General features: G+C 33.8%; 1 protein-coding gene across 2 annotated transcripts in view; it reads left to right on the top strand.

Annotated features, from left to right (window-relative positions):
* The window catches only part of Rps6ka6 (ribosomal protein S6 kinase A6), a 174,661-nt gene extending 159,967 nt beyond the window's left edge, over positions 1–14,694 (top strand). For both annotated transcript variants that reach the window (XM_004638813.2, XM_023723784.1), the window contains exons 21-22: positions 13,426–13,566; positions 14,303–14,694. In XM_004638813.2, the coding sequence (XP_004638870.1) occupies positions 13,426–13,566; positions 14,303–14,428 (267 nt within the window). In that variant the 3' untranslated portion in view covers positions 14,429–14,694. The remainder of the gene's footprint in view (positions 1–13,425; positions 13,567–14,302) is intronic.
* The last annotated feature ends 255 nt before the right edge of the window (positions 14,695–14,949 follow it).

Below are 14,949 nucleotides of genomic sequence, written 5' to 3'. Positions count from 1 at the left end.
TCTCTCTCTCTCTCTCTCTCTCTCTCTCTCTCTCTCTCTCTCTCTTATCTGTGTGTGTCTCTGTCTCTCTCTGTCTTTCTGTCTGTCTCTCTCTCTGTCTCTCTCTGTATCTGTCTGTCTCTCTCTGTCTCCTTCTGTCTGTCTCTCTCTGTCTCTCTGTATCTGTCTGTCTGTCTGTCTCTCTCTCTCTCTCTCACTCTCATTGTTTTTGCTGTCTTCTGTCAACAAGAATAGTTGCCCCTCTGCCATGTGCTATCCTGCCTTGGAGTTACCCTAGGCAGGATGTCCTGAAACCTCTGCAAATTCTGAGCTAAATAAACCTTTCCTCATTTAACTTTGGTATATTGTTCCATCAATGAGAGAAAAGTAGCTAAGAAAAGTTGCTAAGTTCTATGACTGTCATTAATTTCTGTAGTGACAAATTTATATAATATGCATGTGTGTGTATATTAAAATACAGCATCTTTAGCATTCAGTGCTATGTGTACTCAAGCATCCACCAGAATCTTGGAAAATATCCTTCATCAGTAAGTGGTCGGGAGCTATTATGCTATTAGTCGTACAATGATTTTCATACATTTTTTTGGGTGGGGAGTGTGTTCTTACTATTCTTGTTCTTTTGAATCTATAAATTTCAGAATCACCTCAATTTCCATTAAAAAAAATCCAGCGAGGATTATGATTGGATAATTCTAGTTCTATGGATCAGTTTTTGGATAATTTACATTTTAATAACATTGAGATATCTGATCTCTATGTAACACAATAGTGTGTTTCTCAAATTACATAGGTCTTTTTAATGTTCTCAACAGTGTCCCATATTTTTCATTCTTGCATATCTTTTACTATAAACTTTCCGTTTTCTGATTTTTATACTATTTTAAATGGTACTGTTTCTATGTTTCATTTTCAAATTTCCCTTTTTTTAGTGTGTAAAAATGGCAGTTGTCATTTGCTTTCTCTATAAGGTTATTTTTAATTTTACTGGTACAATACATAGCTAAAATAATGCATTATATATCTGAAATACCAAGAAGAAGGGATGTTAAGGTATTCCTTATAATGAAATGATAAAAATTAATGGCACAGCTTTGCCACTTTTCCTTGATTTGATAATTACATAGTGAAACTCTTTTTCAAACATTGGTCTTTGTCTTAGTTACTTTTCTCTCGTTGCTGGGAAAAATACCCGACACTCAAAATGAAGGAAGGAAAGGTTTATTTAGCTCACAGTTACTGGAGGTTTCAGTCAGTACTCAGCTGGGTCCAACACAGAGCAGCACAGGGCAGAAAGCAACCTTTCATGGCAGTGGCAAAGAGCTAGAGAGCAGGGGAGGGGTAGCAGCAGCTCAAGCAGCTAGCTTCTCTTCCCACCTTACATTGTAATGTAAATCACCAGCCCCAGGGTAGGGGAAGTACTCACACCTATGGGTTCTTCCCAATATTTACCCACTTATGGGTAATCCCAGCAGTACTAAAACCCATAATCCCAGCCTTGGATCACACATGATCCCAGTGGATCATGAGTTAACACAAACTCTAGAAGTCCTCATCCCATGACTGCATGAGGCTTTGGGGGGACAACTAGACACAAACCGTAACAGTCTTATATAGTGGAAATTTGATGAACTCATACACTTTTTTAGTTTTTTTTAATTATATTGTATTGATACATGTTTACAGTATGCAATTTTTAAATTTTTCATGAGTTGGCACACGTACATTGGACATCTTAATTCTACAAGTTTTTATATATTGCATTAGTTTTCAACATAGGTGATATACTTTTAATGATTATTTTTGGTTTAATTTTTTCTCCTAATATAGGTGGTTTTTCTTTTTTCTGTTTGAATAGTTAAAACTTCCAGTATATTCTCTACTTCCAGTATATTTTCTACTTCTTGTAGAAGTAGAGCAAATGGAAATTCTTCCTGATATAGAGGGAAAGCATTATTTTTTCACCATTAAGGATTATGTTATTTGTAGGTTTTATATAGACACTTTTAATTAAATCAGGGAAGTTCCTTTGACCGGTTTCTGATTGATTAAAATATTTTTAAAGTTGGATGTTGTCCTTTCTTAAAATCTTTTTCTGTGTCCATAGAGACACTCACATGATTTTTTTTCTTTTTATCACCTTGATAAACACCTGAATTACATTGATTTTCAAATATTAAGTTGAGCTAGTTTTGCCAAGATAAATGTCATCATGACAGATTGCACTTTACATGTGCTTGAATTTTAGTTTGTTAAAACTTTGTAATTTTTACATATATGTGAGTGAGAGGTATTGATATGTTGTTTTTTTGCTAGTACCATCTTTCAGGTTATGATATCAGGGTAATGGATAGCTCAAATCAATTGGGAAATATTTTCTATTCTTTAAATTTCTGAAAGGGTTAGAACTGGAATGACTTATTCTTAATATAGTAATTTTCATTTTTATTTATTTATTGATTTATTTGTATTTTAGGGAAGGCTCTACAGGGTGTTCAGCGTCTCACTAGTAGTTCGGACTCATAGTGATGCCCCTGTGTACAGCCTCCCAAGGGATAGGATTACAGGCATGCACCACCAGTCTCAATTGCTATCTCAGTGTGCCCTGGGGGTAGGGCTGGCAAGGCAGGCCCAGGGATCGAACCCCCAGCCCCTGTGCCTGCTTGCAGGTGCTTTAATCTGCTGAGCTATTTGGCCGGCCTGTTTTATTCTTAAATGTCTCTGAGAATTCAATATTGAAGCCATCTGGCTTGGAATTTTCTCAGTTTTTATCTCCAAACTTCTGTGTGTACATGCCTATTTAGTCTTTTTCTTCTTGATTAAACATTGACATTCTTTTTTCTTGAAGGAAGTTATTCATTGTTCAGTTTATTGGCAGAAATATTTTTTAATACTTCATTACTATGTTGTTAATATCTATAGCTTCTGTAATGATGTCTAATTTGTTGTTTCATGTATTGTTGTGGATTAGTTTATTTTATTGATTTTTGGTTTCATGCATTTTGAGACTCCATTTATATATGAATAAATGTTTGTAAGTTTGTCTTCTTGATTAATTGTCCCTCTTACCAGTATGAAATAACTTTCATTACCCTTAATAACATTTGACCTTATTTTAGAAAAAAATGTTTTCATTGAATATAAAATTTATATTCACAGTTTTACTTCCATTAGGTGTTTTATGTTTAGTTAACTTTTATTATGTTTTTATGTATATAATGGTCATATTCATCATAGGGAATTTGTACCTGTACATGATATATATTAACTTGTCCTTTTCTCCTATTGGTCTCTGCTTCAACTCTATTCCCTCATTAACTAAAGGTTTGTTTCCATTTTCTTTCTTTTATTCTCTTTATTTCCTTCCCTTCATCCTCTTCCACCTACCCCCTCAATTTTCCCCCTTACTATTTGAACATTTCTGCGTATTCTCCAATATCTATCATCCATTTTGGTTCTTGTTTGCACTTTTAGTTTCTCACACAAGAGAAATAGTTTGGAATGGCCATCATCGTGTAATTAATAATAAATGCTGGCAATCCTGTGGGGAAAAAGAATCCTTCTCCACTTTTTCTGAGTGTAAATTGGTACCACCAATATGGAAATAAATATGAAGAATCTTCAATAAAACTAAAACTAGAGGTTCCATTTCATACAACTTCTCCCATTCTTATCATCTTTTGGGAAAAGATAAAATATGCCAAATTGATATATGCACACCCATGCAGCACAACTTGTAGTAAATATTGGGAATAGACTAGATGCCCATCAATGGATAGATGAAAGAAGAAAATGTGTTTTTTTATATACATGAGTACTACACTGTCAAGAAAGATAAATTTGAGACTTTTTTTTTAAAATAGATATACCTGGACACCATATTTTGAGTGAAATAAATAAGACATGTTTAGGTATTTTAAACTATTATTCTTACAATTTGAAATTACTCTGAGGATAAAACTTTTTAAATTTTTTTATTGTTTAAAGAGAATACAAAATAGTATTAAGACAAAATTATAAGTGATACAGAATTTAACTTAACAAAATAATATGAATTTCATATTATTTGTTGTAATGCATGATGTTGTGTTCTAAGTAGTTGTTCATGTTACCCCATATATACAGACAAAATTGGAAAGAGAAAGAAAAATATATATGAAATTAAGAAGAGAAAAAGGATAGACAGTTGAAAAAAGGAAACAAAACAAATTAATGATTAACTGCTCTTTTCTATCAACCAGCAAAAGTGCACAGTACAGTTATCCAAACCATCCTGCTTACATACATAAATATATGTCTTGCCCCCACTCCCTCTCCTGTCCTTGTCCTGAACTTAGTAACTCTTTCCTTTTGAATAAGTTTATTCCCTTTTCCCAGTATTTACTGGACCCTTCAGATCCCATTTTTTCTTTCAGGTGTTCGCACTAAGAAGACAATATGATGTTTGCACATGCAGGCCTGATCTGTTTTACTTAAGAATATGGTCTATAGTTCCATCAATTTGAATATGGTCTCTAGTTGCATCCATTTATTGATTAAAGCCTCAAATTTACCCATTTTTCTATCTGAATAATATATCATTGTATAAAAACACTACTTCTTCTTTATACATTTCTCAGTTGATGGGCATTTGGTTTGCTTCCAAGATTTAGCTATGATAAATTGCACTGCTATAAACATGGGTGCACATATATCACTGTGGTATGTTTTCAGTTCATCTGGAAAAATATCCAGGAAGGGAATAGCTGGCCTGTAAGGGACCTCCAATCCAGACTTATTAAGGAATGTCCACATTGATTCCCATAGTGGTTGTACCAGTCTGCACTTCTCTACAACAGTAGAGAAGAGTTCCTTTATCCCAGCAGCCCCACCAACCTTTGCTATTGGCTGACTTCTTTATGTTAGCCATTGTTTCTGGTATGAATGTTGTTTTAATTTGTATTTCTCAAATGAATAATGACATTGAACATTTTTTCATGTAGTTACTTGCCATTTGTCTTTCTTCATCTGATACATGTATATTCATCTCAAATGGCTATTTATGGATTGGGTCTCTGAATCTGGGGGGCCTGATTTTTTTAAATTCTTTATGTGTTCTAGATAGAAGGACTTTTGTGATGGTCAGTTGGCTATAATTTTTGCCCAGTTTGCGGGTATTCTTTTCACTCTGTTGGAGATTTCATTGGAAGTGCAAAAACTATTCAAAAAGATGAGATCTCAGATGTTGATGCTTTGAAGTATTCCCCATGCAGTTTTGTGTTTGTTCTTGAACCCAAACTAACCCTATGGTTTTAAGATTTCCACTTATATTTTCATCCAGAAGATTTAGTATTTCTGTTTTAATGTTTAAATCGTTGATATAGTTTGACTTTAGTTTAGTGCATGGTGATAGATATGGGTCTGATTTTAGACTTTGGCTGTGGAAAGCCAGTATTTCCAGCACTGTTCATTAAAGAAGTTATCTTTCTTCCAGTGAACATGTTTGGCCCCTTTATCAAAGACAGGAAGGTTGAGTGTGTTTGTAGTTGTTTCTGTCTCTTCTAATTTGTTCCATTGATCTTCAGGTCTGTCTCTATTCCAGTACAATGCTGATTTTATCACAGTAGCTAATTTCAGGTCAGGGATTGTGATACCTTCTACCTTTCCTTTGTTTCTCAGGATTGCTTTTGATGTTCTGGGTCTCTTCTGATTTCAAATGAATTTGAGGAACGTTTTCTTTAGTTCTGTGAGATATACTAATTGTATTTTAATTGCATAGAATCAGTGTAACAATTTTGGGAGTATGGACAATTTGACAGTGTTGGTTCTTCTTATCCGGGAGCATAGACTATCTCCATTTTCTCAGATTCTCCTCAATCTCTTTTCGCAGAGTACTGTAATTTTCATGGTATAAATCTTTTACTTCCTTTGTGAGACTCATTCCTAAGTATTTCATTTCTTAGGATGTTATTATGAAAGCCATGGTTTCCTTAATTGCTCTCATTGTGTTCATTGTTTGTATACAATAATGCTACTGATTTTTGAGTGTTGAATTTTTATGCTTTTACCTTCTTGAATTTGGTGCTTAAATGTACAAGACTCTTGGAGCAGTTTTTGGGATCCTCTATGTAGAGTATTATGTCATTTGCAAATAATCATATGTTTCACTTCTCCTTTTGAAATCTTTATTCCTTTTATTTATCTTGTCTAATTGCTCTGCCAATGTTTGCAAATATATATTGAATATGCCTCAAACCAGTGCACATCCTTGTCTTTTACCTGATTTTAAAGTGACAGATTTCATTTTTTGCGCATTTGGTGTGATGTTGGCTCTTGGTTTCTCATACATGGGTTTTATCAGGTTGAGATATAGACCAGCTATTCCAATTATATGTAGGGTTTTTATCATGAATGAGTGTTTGACTTTGTCAAAAGCTTTTCCTGAATTTCAACATGATCATATAGTTTGTGTTCTTGGCCCTATTGATGTGGTGTATTACATTTATGGATTTGCATGTGTTGAACCATCTCTATATTCCTGGGATAAATCCAACTTAGTCATGTCGCATAACTATCTTGAAGATTTGCTGAATTCTCTTTGCTAGTATTTTATTGAGCATTTTTGCATCTATATTCATTAGAGAGATTGGCCTGTAGTTGTCTTTTTTAGCTGAAGCATTCTCTGATTTTGGAATGAGAGTAATATTTGCCTCCAGGAATGAATTTAGGAGAATTGCTTCCCTTTCAATTTCATTGAAGATTTTGAGAAAAGTTAGCATTATATCTTCTCTAAGTTTCTTGTAGACTTCAGCTGTGAATCCATCAGAACCTGGAATTTACTTTGTTGTTAGGGTTTTTATTACATTTTCATTTTTTGTTTCCCATTATTGATTTACTCAGAGTTTGTATATCTTCTTGACTCAGCTTTGGCATTTTTTATGTATATAGGACACTGTCCATTTCCTGTGTTTTCTGTCCTGTGAGAGTAAAGTTTTGAAAGTACTTATTGATGATCCTCTGAATTTCTTTATAGTCTTTAGTGATTTTACCCTTTTCATTCCTTAATGCATGAAGTTGGGTTTCTTCTTTCCTTTTTTGATTAGATTGTCTAGGGGTTCATCAATTTTATTTATTCTTTAAAAAAAACCAACTCTTTGATTCATTTACTGTTTGTACTGTTTTCTTTGTCTCAGTTGCATTAATTTCTACTCAAATCTTTATAATTTCCTGTCTTCTTTGGGCTTTGGTCTTGACTTGCTCTTCTTTTTCTAGATTGAAGTACAGTATAAGATTGTTTGATTTTGTTCTGTTTTCCTAATGTGTGAATTTATCACTATAAATTTTCCTCTTACGACAACATTCAGTTTATTCCACAGGTTTTGTTAAGTTTTATCTTTATTTTCCTTTGATTGTAAGTATTTTTAAATTTCTTTTTAATTTTTTCTGTGCCCCCCTGTTTGTTTAGGAGGTTGTTATTTAACTTCCATGTGTTTATTGTGTTTCTGTAGATTCTTTTTTCAATAATTTCGTGTTTCATTGCACTGTGGTCATATAATATACATGGGGTAATTCCAATTTCTTCGCATTTACTTAAGTATGCTCTGTGTGCTAGCAAATGATCTATTTGGGAGAACATTCCATGTGCAAGTGAGAAAAATGTGTATTCTGTTGTGGAACGATATAACACTGTGAAGTTCTACTAAGTCTATTTCTTCATAAGTTTGCTTTAGTTCTTTATCTTTGCTGATTTTTTGCCTACTTGATCTATTTGCTTTTGACAGTGACATATTAAAGTCCCCCATTATGATTGTGTTATTGCTCATTTGATTTTTCTTGACTATTAAGATTTGTCTTATGTAGGTGAGTGTTTCTACATTAAGTACATACATATTTATAATTGTTTTCTCTTCCTCTTTCAGTTTTCCCTTAAAAAGTATGTAGTGACTTTATCTGTTTGGCTGACTTTTCATTTAAAGTTGATATTGTTAGCAACCAGGATAGCTACCCCTGCTTTTGCCTGGTTTCCTGTGGCATGGAGAATTATTTTCCATCCTTTGACTTTCAGTATGTGAATTTACTTTTGAGTTAAACATTGTTCTTGTATACAACATATTGTTGTATTTTGTTTCTTAATCTACTCTATTAGACTATTTTGATTGGTGAATTGAGGCCACTTACGTGGATGGTTTTAGCTGATGTGTATTGGCTTATCTTTGTCATGTTGTTTTCCTGCTATAGATTACCTACTTTTTATCTGTTGTTAATTACTTTCTGTGTGGTGGATCCTTTCTGTTGCTCTTGAAGCTGTGGTTGTTTTTGTGTCTTTCTAAAATATCTATAAGTACTCATTATAGAGTTGGTTCGGTGGTCATGAATTTCTTTTCTTTTTTTAATCTTTTATTTATTTACTTGGTGCAGGTTCTTGATACACAGCTCAGACTCCTAGTAGTCCTCCTGTCTCAGCCTCCCCAGTGCTAGGATTACAGGTGTGCACCACCACACCCAGTTTCAGTGGCTGGCTTGATGTGGGACCAACATGGCATGTGGCACAGTGGTTGGAACTTAAGTCCTGTGGTTGCCAGTCAGGCGCTTAGACTTCTGATCTGTCTTCCTCGCAGGTTTTCCTTTATCATGGAATGATCTTAATGTCACCACTGAGTCTGATAGATAATTTTGCAGAATACATCAGTCTGGGTTTGAAGTTATTCTCTTCCAGGACCTGAAATACTTCACTCCAAGTTCTTCTTGATTTATTTATTTATTTTTTAATGGTTTGTATTGAGAACTCTCCCATGATTCTGATTGGCTTTCCATTGTAGGTGATTTATTTCTTCTTTCTAGAAGCTTTTAATATTCTGTTTTTTGGCTGAATTTCTGAGATCTTGATTATTATGTGTCTAGGTTTGATTTATTTTTATTATGGCTGTGTGGAGTTCTATATGCCCCACTTAACTGTATTGTCAGGTTCTTTTCTCATGTTTGGAAAATTTTCAGCTAGTACTTATGCAAATAGTCTTTTTATGTCATTTGTGTTATGTCCTGCTGTTTCATTGACACCTTTTATTCTTAGATTAATTTTCTTTGTGTCATCTTGTAAATGCTGAATGGTTATTTCCTGGTTCCTTGTTAGTTTTAAGAGATATTTCCTTGTGCATTGATTACACCACTGTCTTCGAGGTCTGAAAGTCTATCTTCAATTTTGTTCAAGCAGTTGTGCCAGATTTCAATGAAGTTTGTTAGTTTCTGGATATCTATTTCATTTTGATTCATGCATTCTAATTCGTTCCTGTGTTGCTCCGTGTTTCCATCAATTTTCCATTGTTGGGACTGGGGAGATGGCTCAGTAGAATAAGTGCTTGCCTGGCAAGCACAAGGCCCTGAGTTCAATCCCCAATTCTGCAAAAAAAAAAAATTCTATTATTCTCTGTGGTGTTTGTTTGTTTGTTTGTTTGTTGCAGAACTGGAGATTGAACTCAGACCCTTGCACTTGCCAGGGAAATGCTTATTCTACTGAGTGATCTAGCTGGCCCCTGTTTTTTTTTTTGGTTTTGTTTTTAATCTGTCTTCTTTAGCTGTGCTGAACAATTATTTCACAATTGTTGTCACTTCTTTTTGGACCTAAGAGATTTATTTTTGATCTTATTTCTTCTCTAGCCTGATAGACTTGTTTCCATACTTCAGTTGGTATCATTTCACAAATTTCTAGTGTGTGATTTCCAAGGTCAGATATGTATTTATCTCCTGGATTTGTTCTCGGTGGGCTGGAAGATTGAGATTGCCTTTCACTCCTGCATTTTGGCAATTTTTAAGCTTCCAGTAATCACCCAGACTTAGCAGTGGTGGGAGAATGGTGAGGTGTGGGTCAGTAATGTTTACACTGTAGTAGGGTTGGCCTCAACAAGGCTCTCAATGCTCAAATGAATGACTGCCTGATACTCAGTAAGCTTCAGTATAGGTGGTGTGTGTGGGCTGGATTCACCAGGATTCCATGGGCCATCTGGAATCCTCTTAAAGTTTTAAAAGGTTAGAGCAGCACCATCACAGTCTTCATGCCTACATACTGGGCATCAAGGAACACAGCTCACCAGAGTCTCATGGGCTGCCCAGACTCCTCCAAAGTTCTTAAATGTTTGGACCAAGCACTCAGAAAGCTCCACACCTGCATACACTGGGCCCACAGCTTAGCAGCTCACCAGAGTCCTGCATCATTTTTTATCCTTAACTTTCACTCTATGTAACATTTTTTTCTTTCTTTTGTTATTACAAGATTATCTCTGAGTGGTGAGTTTTAAGCAATTTGGTTTTGCTTTGCTTGTACATAAATTTTCTATCTTTTTTTCTGGTATTTGGGCTCAATAAGCTTTTTGGATTTAGGTTTTCACCAAATTTGGGATTACTATTTCTTGAATTATGTTATCTGGTCCGCTTTTTTCCTAGGCATCCAATTTACATATATTCTAGGCTACTTGATGTTCTCCCTCAGCTAACTGATGCTCTGTTCTTTTGCCTGTTTCATCCTCTGATTCTTTTTGAATACATTCTATTGCTGTCTTCACCAATCTGTTTCGATAGTTTTAATATAATTTTTAAACTTGTATTTTAATTTTCATTTCCAGATTTTTATGTCTTTGTCTATCTTCTGTGTTTCTGTTTCACATTTAAATACCTGGAACAAATTTATAAGAAGGCTTTTAATGTCCTTATCTACTAATTCTATCCGTGTCAGTTTGTAGGTCAGTTTTGATTTACTTTTACTTTCAATTTTTCTTTTCATTGTACTTTTCTGCAAGTTTTGAACACTTGCTATATGCATAAGATGGAACACACTGGTTTTATCTTGGTGAGTACTGGACACCAAGGATTGTACTCCCATTTAATATCTTGAGCTTTATTCTAGGTCTTATTTTAAGATTTTTATAAGGAAGACTAAAACAATGTGTAATATAGGACTTTTTACTATTCAAGCAAGATTCTTCCAACTACTCTATCAAAGTCTTTATGAATTATGAGGTTTTTCAATCTAGTTAGTTAGAACATAGTTCCACACTTTACATTATTTTTTTTCTTTTTTCATAATATCCCTTGTTCCTACTTCTCTAAAACCACATAGATTACATCAAAAAAGTTTAAAAATAATATTTTCAACAATTATGATCTAAAAGATCATAGTAATAAGTTTTTTCTCTGAAACTAAATACCTTTTGAGTTGATTTATTACTTAAACAATTGTATAAAACCTACCCTGCATTATTAGTTCATGTTTTCCTCTAACCATTTTAGACAGTTCTTGGATTTTTTTTTTTTTGGGGGGGGGCGCAGGATCAGGATGCCTTAAGTGCAAGTCTGGTTAGGCATGAGGATCTGGGGATCAAACCACAGTATCCTTAAACTCACTTCTTTGATTAAGCAGGCACTTAAACAGTTGTGCTAATGAGCAGGGCCCCTAGACAGTTCTTCTTGAGACCTTCATCTTTTTCAAACATGTATTTATTAATGGTAATATCTATTCCTGAGTGAAATCCTCCACAGAATATAATTCTATTTTCTTCTTGTGTCTCTCTTACTCTTTCTTGCTGACTCTAACTGCCTTGAGTGCCTCTTAGTTCTAGCACCTCAGCTCAAACCTACAGCCTCTGGCTGGGTTTCCCTTACCTGAACAGCATCATGAAAACTCTAGAGGTGATAAAGTAGGGCAATTATCATGTACCTGATTTGCTTCCCATTTCTTAGAGGTTATTTCTTTCATTGAGTAACATCTGATTTCCTCAAAACTGTTTCATTATTTTTGTTGATCTTTGGTGTTTGATTTCAAGATTGGGAATAGTAGGTAAATCTAGTCCTTGGTACTGTATCTTGACAAGCAGAAGTCCTTGGAGTACTGAAATTTATCTTTTGATGCAGTTACTTAACTGTCATCAAAATTTTACCTATTAATTATAATGTAATGTTTCAATGCATGTATACGTTGTGCAGTATTTGATTCAGGGTAAATATTTAACTCCTCAAATATGTATCATTTTTGTGATAAAAACTGAAAACCATTTCTTCTTGCTTTGAAAGTGCAGCATTCATTGTCTATCTGTGATGCACTCTACTGTGCAGTAGCACACTACAGCTTTTTGCTACAGTTGTTATGCAACAATCACCCTTTCCCATCCTTCCTTTCCAGGGATGTTCTCCAGCCTCTGGTAATACCATTTTACTCTCACTTTCTATGAGATCAACTTTTTAAAATTCAGTGTAACAAGTTCATATGATAATGTCTCTTTCACTCCTTGCCTTTCTTGTCATAGAATCCTCCAGTTTCATCCATGTTGTCACAGGTGGGAGGACTTCATTGTTTTTTATGGCTGAATATTATTCTATTGTGTATGTACCAGATTTTCTTTTACCTATTTATTCACTAATGTACCCTTAGGTGGTTCCATTACTTGGCTGGTATAACTAATGCTACAGTCAACATGGGAGTGTATTTTTTTTCAGATATTTGTCCCATTTCCTTAGTATTTGTTCACAGTAGTGGAATTGATAGACTATATAGTAGTACTATTTGAATTCTTATGATTATCACATAGGTCTGTTATATTGAAATCATTCATTATCATATGTAATATTAATTTTACATTTACTTCAGCATATGTCATTTTTCTCGTAGATTGTTTTGTTTATTCTGCTCCCTTACATAGTTTTAGCCAATGATGTTATTTAGAATTTGATATTACTATTTTGTCTTTTATTTTAGTGCTTTTGATAGTTATGAAAATTTGTAATAATAATTTTGTTTTCAAATTGAAAATACTTGTTAAGGAAAGTTTACTATTTCTAAATGATAGTTGGGATAGTTTACTTAAAGGAATTGCACAATATAGGAGTATATTTAAAATAGAGCATTACTATGAGGCTATGTTGAGTTCACAGCATTCTAATTATAAAATATATTGAATGGGCATATTCTTAGTTACTGTGATTAAAGAAAAACATGAGATTCATTTCTGTACAGTGTTAGAAAGCAGATGATAATGTTGGATTTTATGTTTTGCTTTCTTCAGTATGTTTTGCAAGAAGCTCCTAGTTTTCAATAATTAACTACATGGGTCCTTCCCTTCCTTGTTAAACCTTTATACTTTGGGACCCAGATTGCCAGCCAAGTTGAGTAGCTCTTATCTCCTCTTGACTATCTAGTGTGTTGCAGGTTAACACCTCTCACTTTTCACTTTCCTCCTCTATCATTAACAATACCCTGGCTCCAGAAATGTGCTATCCTCTGATCTGAAAAACAATAAATAAAGATTTAGTCTATCAGAAAATATGACTTAAGTTGTTTTGACAGATAGCTGTGCAGCATAGAATTTGTTTTTCCTAAGTAATAGTCAGATTACAATGTTACTGATATTTTCTTTTTGAAAAAAATATTGTAAATGTTTTTATGAATTGTTCTTTTTCATTTAGGATTTGCTGTCTCACATGCTTCATGTGGACCCACATCAACGGTACACTACTCAACAAATATTAAAACACTCATGGATGGCCCACAGAGACCGGCTGCCCAATGATCAGCCAAAAAATAATGATACATCACATGTGGTTAAGGTAAAACAAATATGCTTGTATGTGACTTCTAAATACTTGATACCTAGTGAATTTTTCATATGATCTTCACTAAGGATGCTTAAGTAATTGCATTAAATCACTTTTCTTGTTGTTGGAACTGGAGATTGAATACCTTTATTTCTTAAAGATAATTATTTTGTATTTTGGTTTTCTTTTAAATAGCAATCATGTACTCTTCTTTACTTTCTTACTATTGATTTTCTTTTCTTTCTTTTTTTTTGTTTGTTGGAACCAAGGATTAAACTCAGGCCTTTGTGCTTGTCAGGCAAGCACTTATTCTACTGAGCTGTCTCCATGGCCCCACAATTGATTTCCTTATGACAATACAAAAATACCTCACTTTCACTTGCCTTTCTTTTGATTGATACCTTGGCTAGGAGTGTACTAAATGTAAGTTCCAGATGGAAGCAAAAATTTTTATTAGTTACTACATTATAACCATTCATACCAGTTCCTATATCCATTGTCATTGAACCTAGATTTTAAGATTAAGAATTTTTGTAAGAAACATGGTTTATTAAGTGAAAAATAGATAATAATCAAGTATGGATTTGTCAAGGCTGTATCAGCACTGTGAATATACTTATTTATTTTTCTCTGGAAATTTTGGTTCCAAAAACATAGATCATGATATAATGTAGGTTTTTGTGTTTTGTTTGTTTTGTTTCTTATCACAGAGATTGTTGCTTACCTGGTTGTTTTTTTGTTATTTAAGGGAACTGTGGTTGCCACATATTCTGCCCTGATGCATAAGACTTTTCAACCAATCCTAGAGCCTGTTGCTGCTTCAAGTCTAGCTCAGAGACGGAGCATGAAAAAGCGAACATCAACTGGCTTGTAAGATTTGCATTGTTCCTCAGCTAACCTGGATGAAGAGAAAATTAAACATGGCTTTTTCTAATTTCATATCGAAGGCATTATATTCTGTTATATTACTTGAATATTCTATTTAATTCCCCTTTTTAGGGCAAGTAAGATTTAAAAAACATGCACAGGTCCATAATATTCATAATATGTTGTTTTACAGTAGTGTCCAAGTATTTATTTAAGCATATAATTGGTCTCTGCATACTAGCTTCTAAAATTCCTTTCAAATGAAGTTACTTTGTTAGTGTTTTTCTGTTTCATATGGTAATTATGAATTCACTAATAGTAATGAAAATGCTTATAGCATAATGCCAAGCAATGTCAGTATTTTTAATATCAAATTCTGAAATACCTTTTTTCTTTCTTTAGAAAAAATCAAGTACTGTACCGTATAAGCTTGTTATGCACAACCAAAGGATGCAATTTATTTGACTTTCTCTAGTTACTAAAATGTAGTCATAGTACTTTGGTGCCAGAACAAGATAAATTTGTGCT

Source organism: Octodon degus, unplaced genomic scaffold (assembly GCF_000260255.1).
Source record: "Octodon degus isolate 3935 unplaced genomic scaffold, OctDeg1.0 scaffold00103, whole genome shotgun sequence".
NCBI classification, from domain to species: domain Eukaryota; kingdom Metazoa; phylum Chordata; class Mammalia; order Rodentia; family Octodontidae; genus Octodon; species Octodon degus.
The sequence above is the reverse complement of the archived record's forward strand: the minus strand, read 5'-3'. Positions and strand labels throughout refer to the sequence as shown.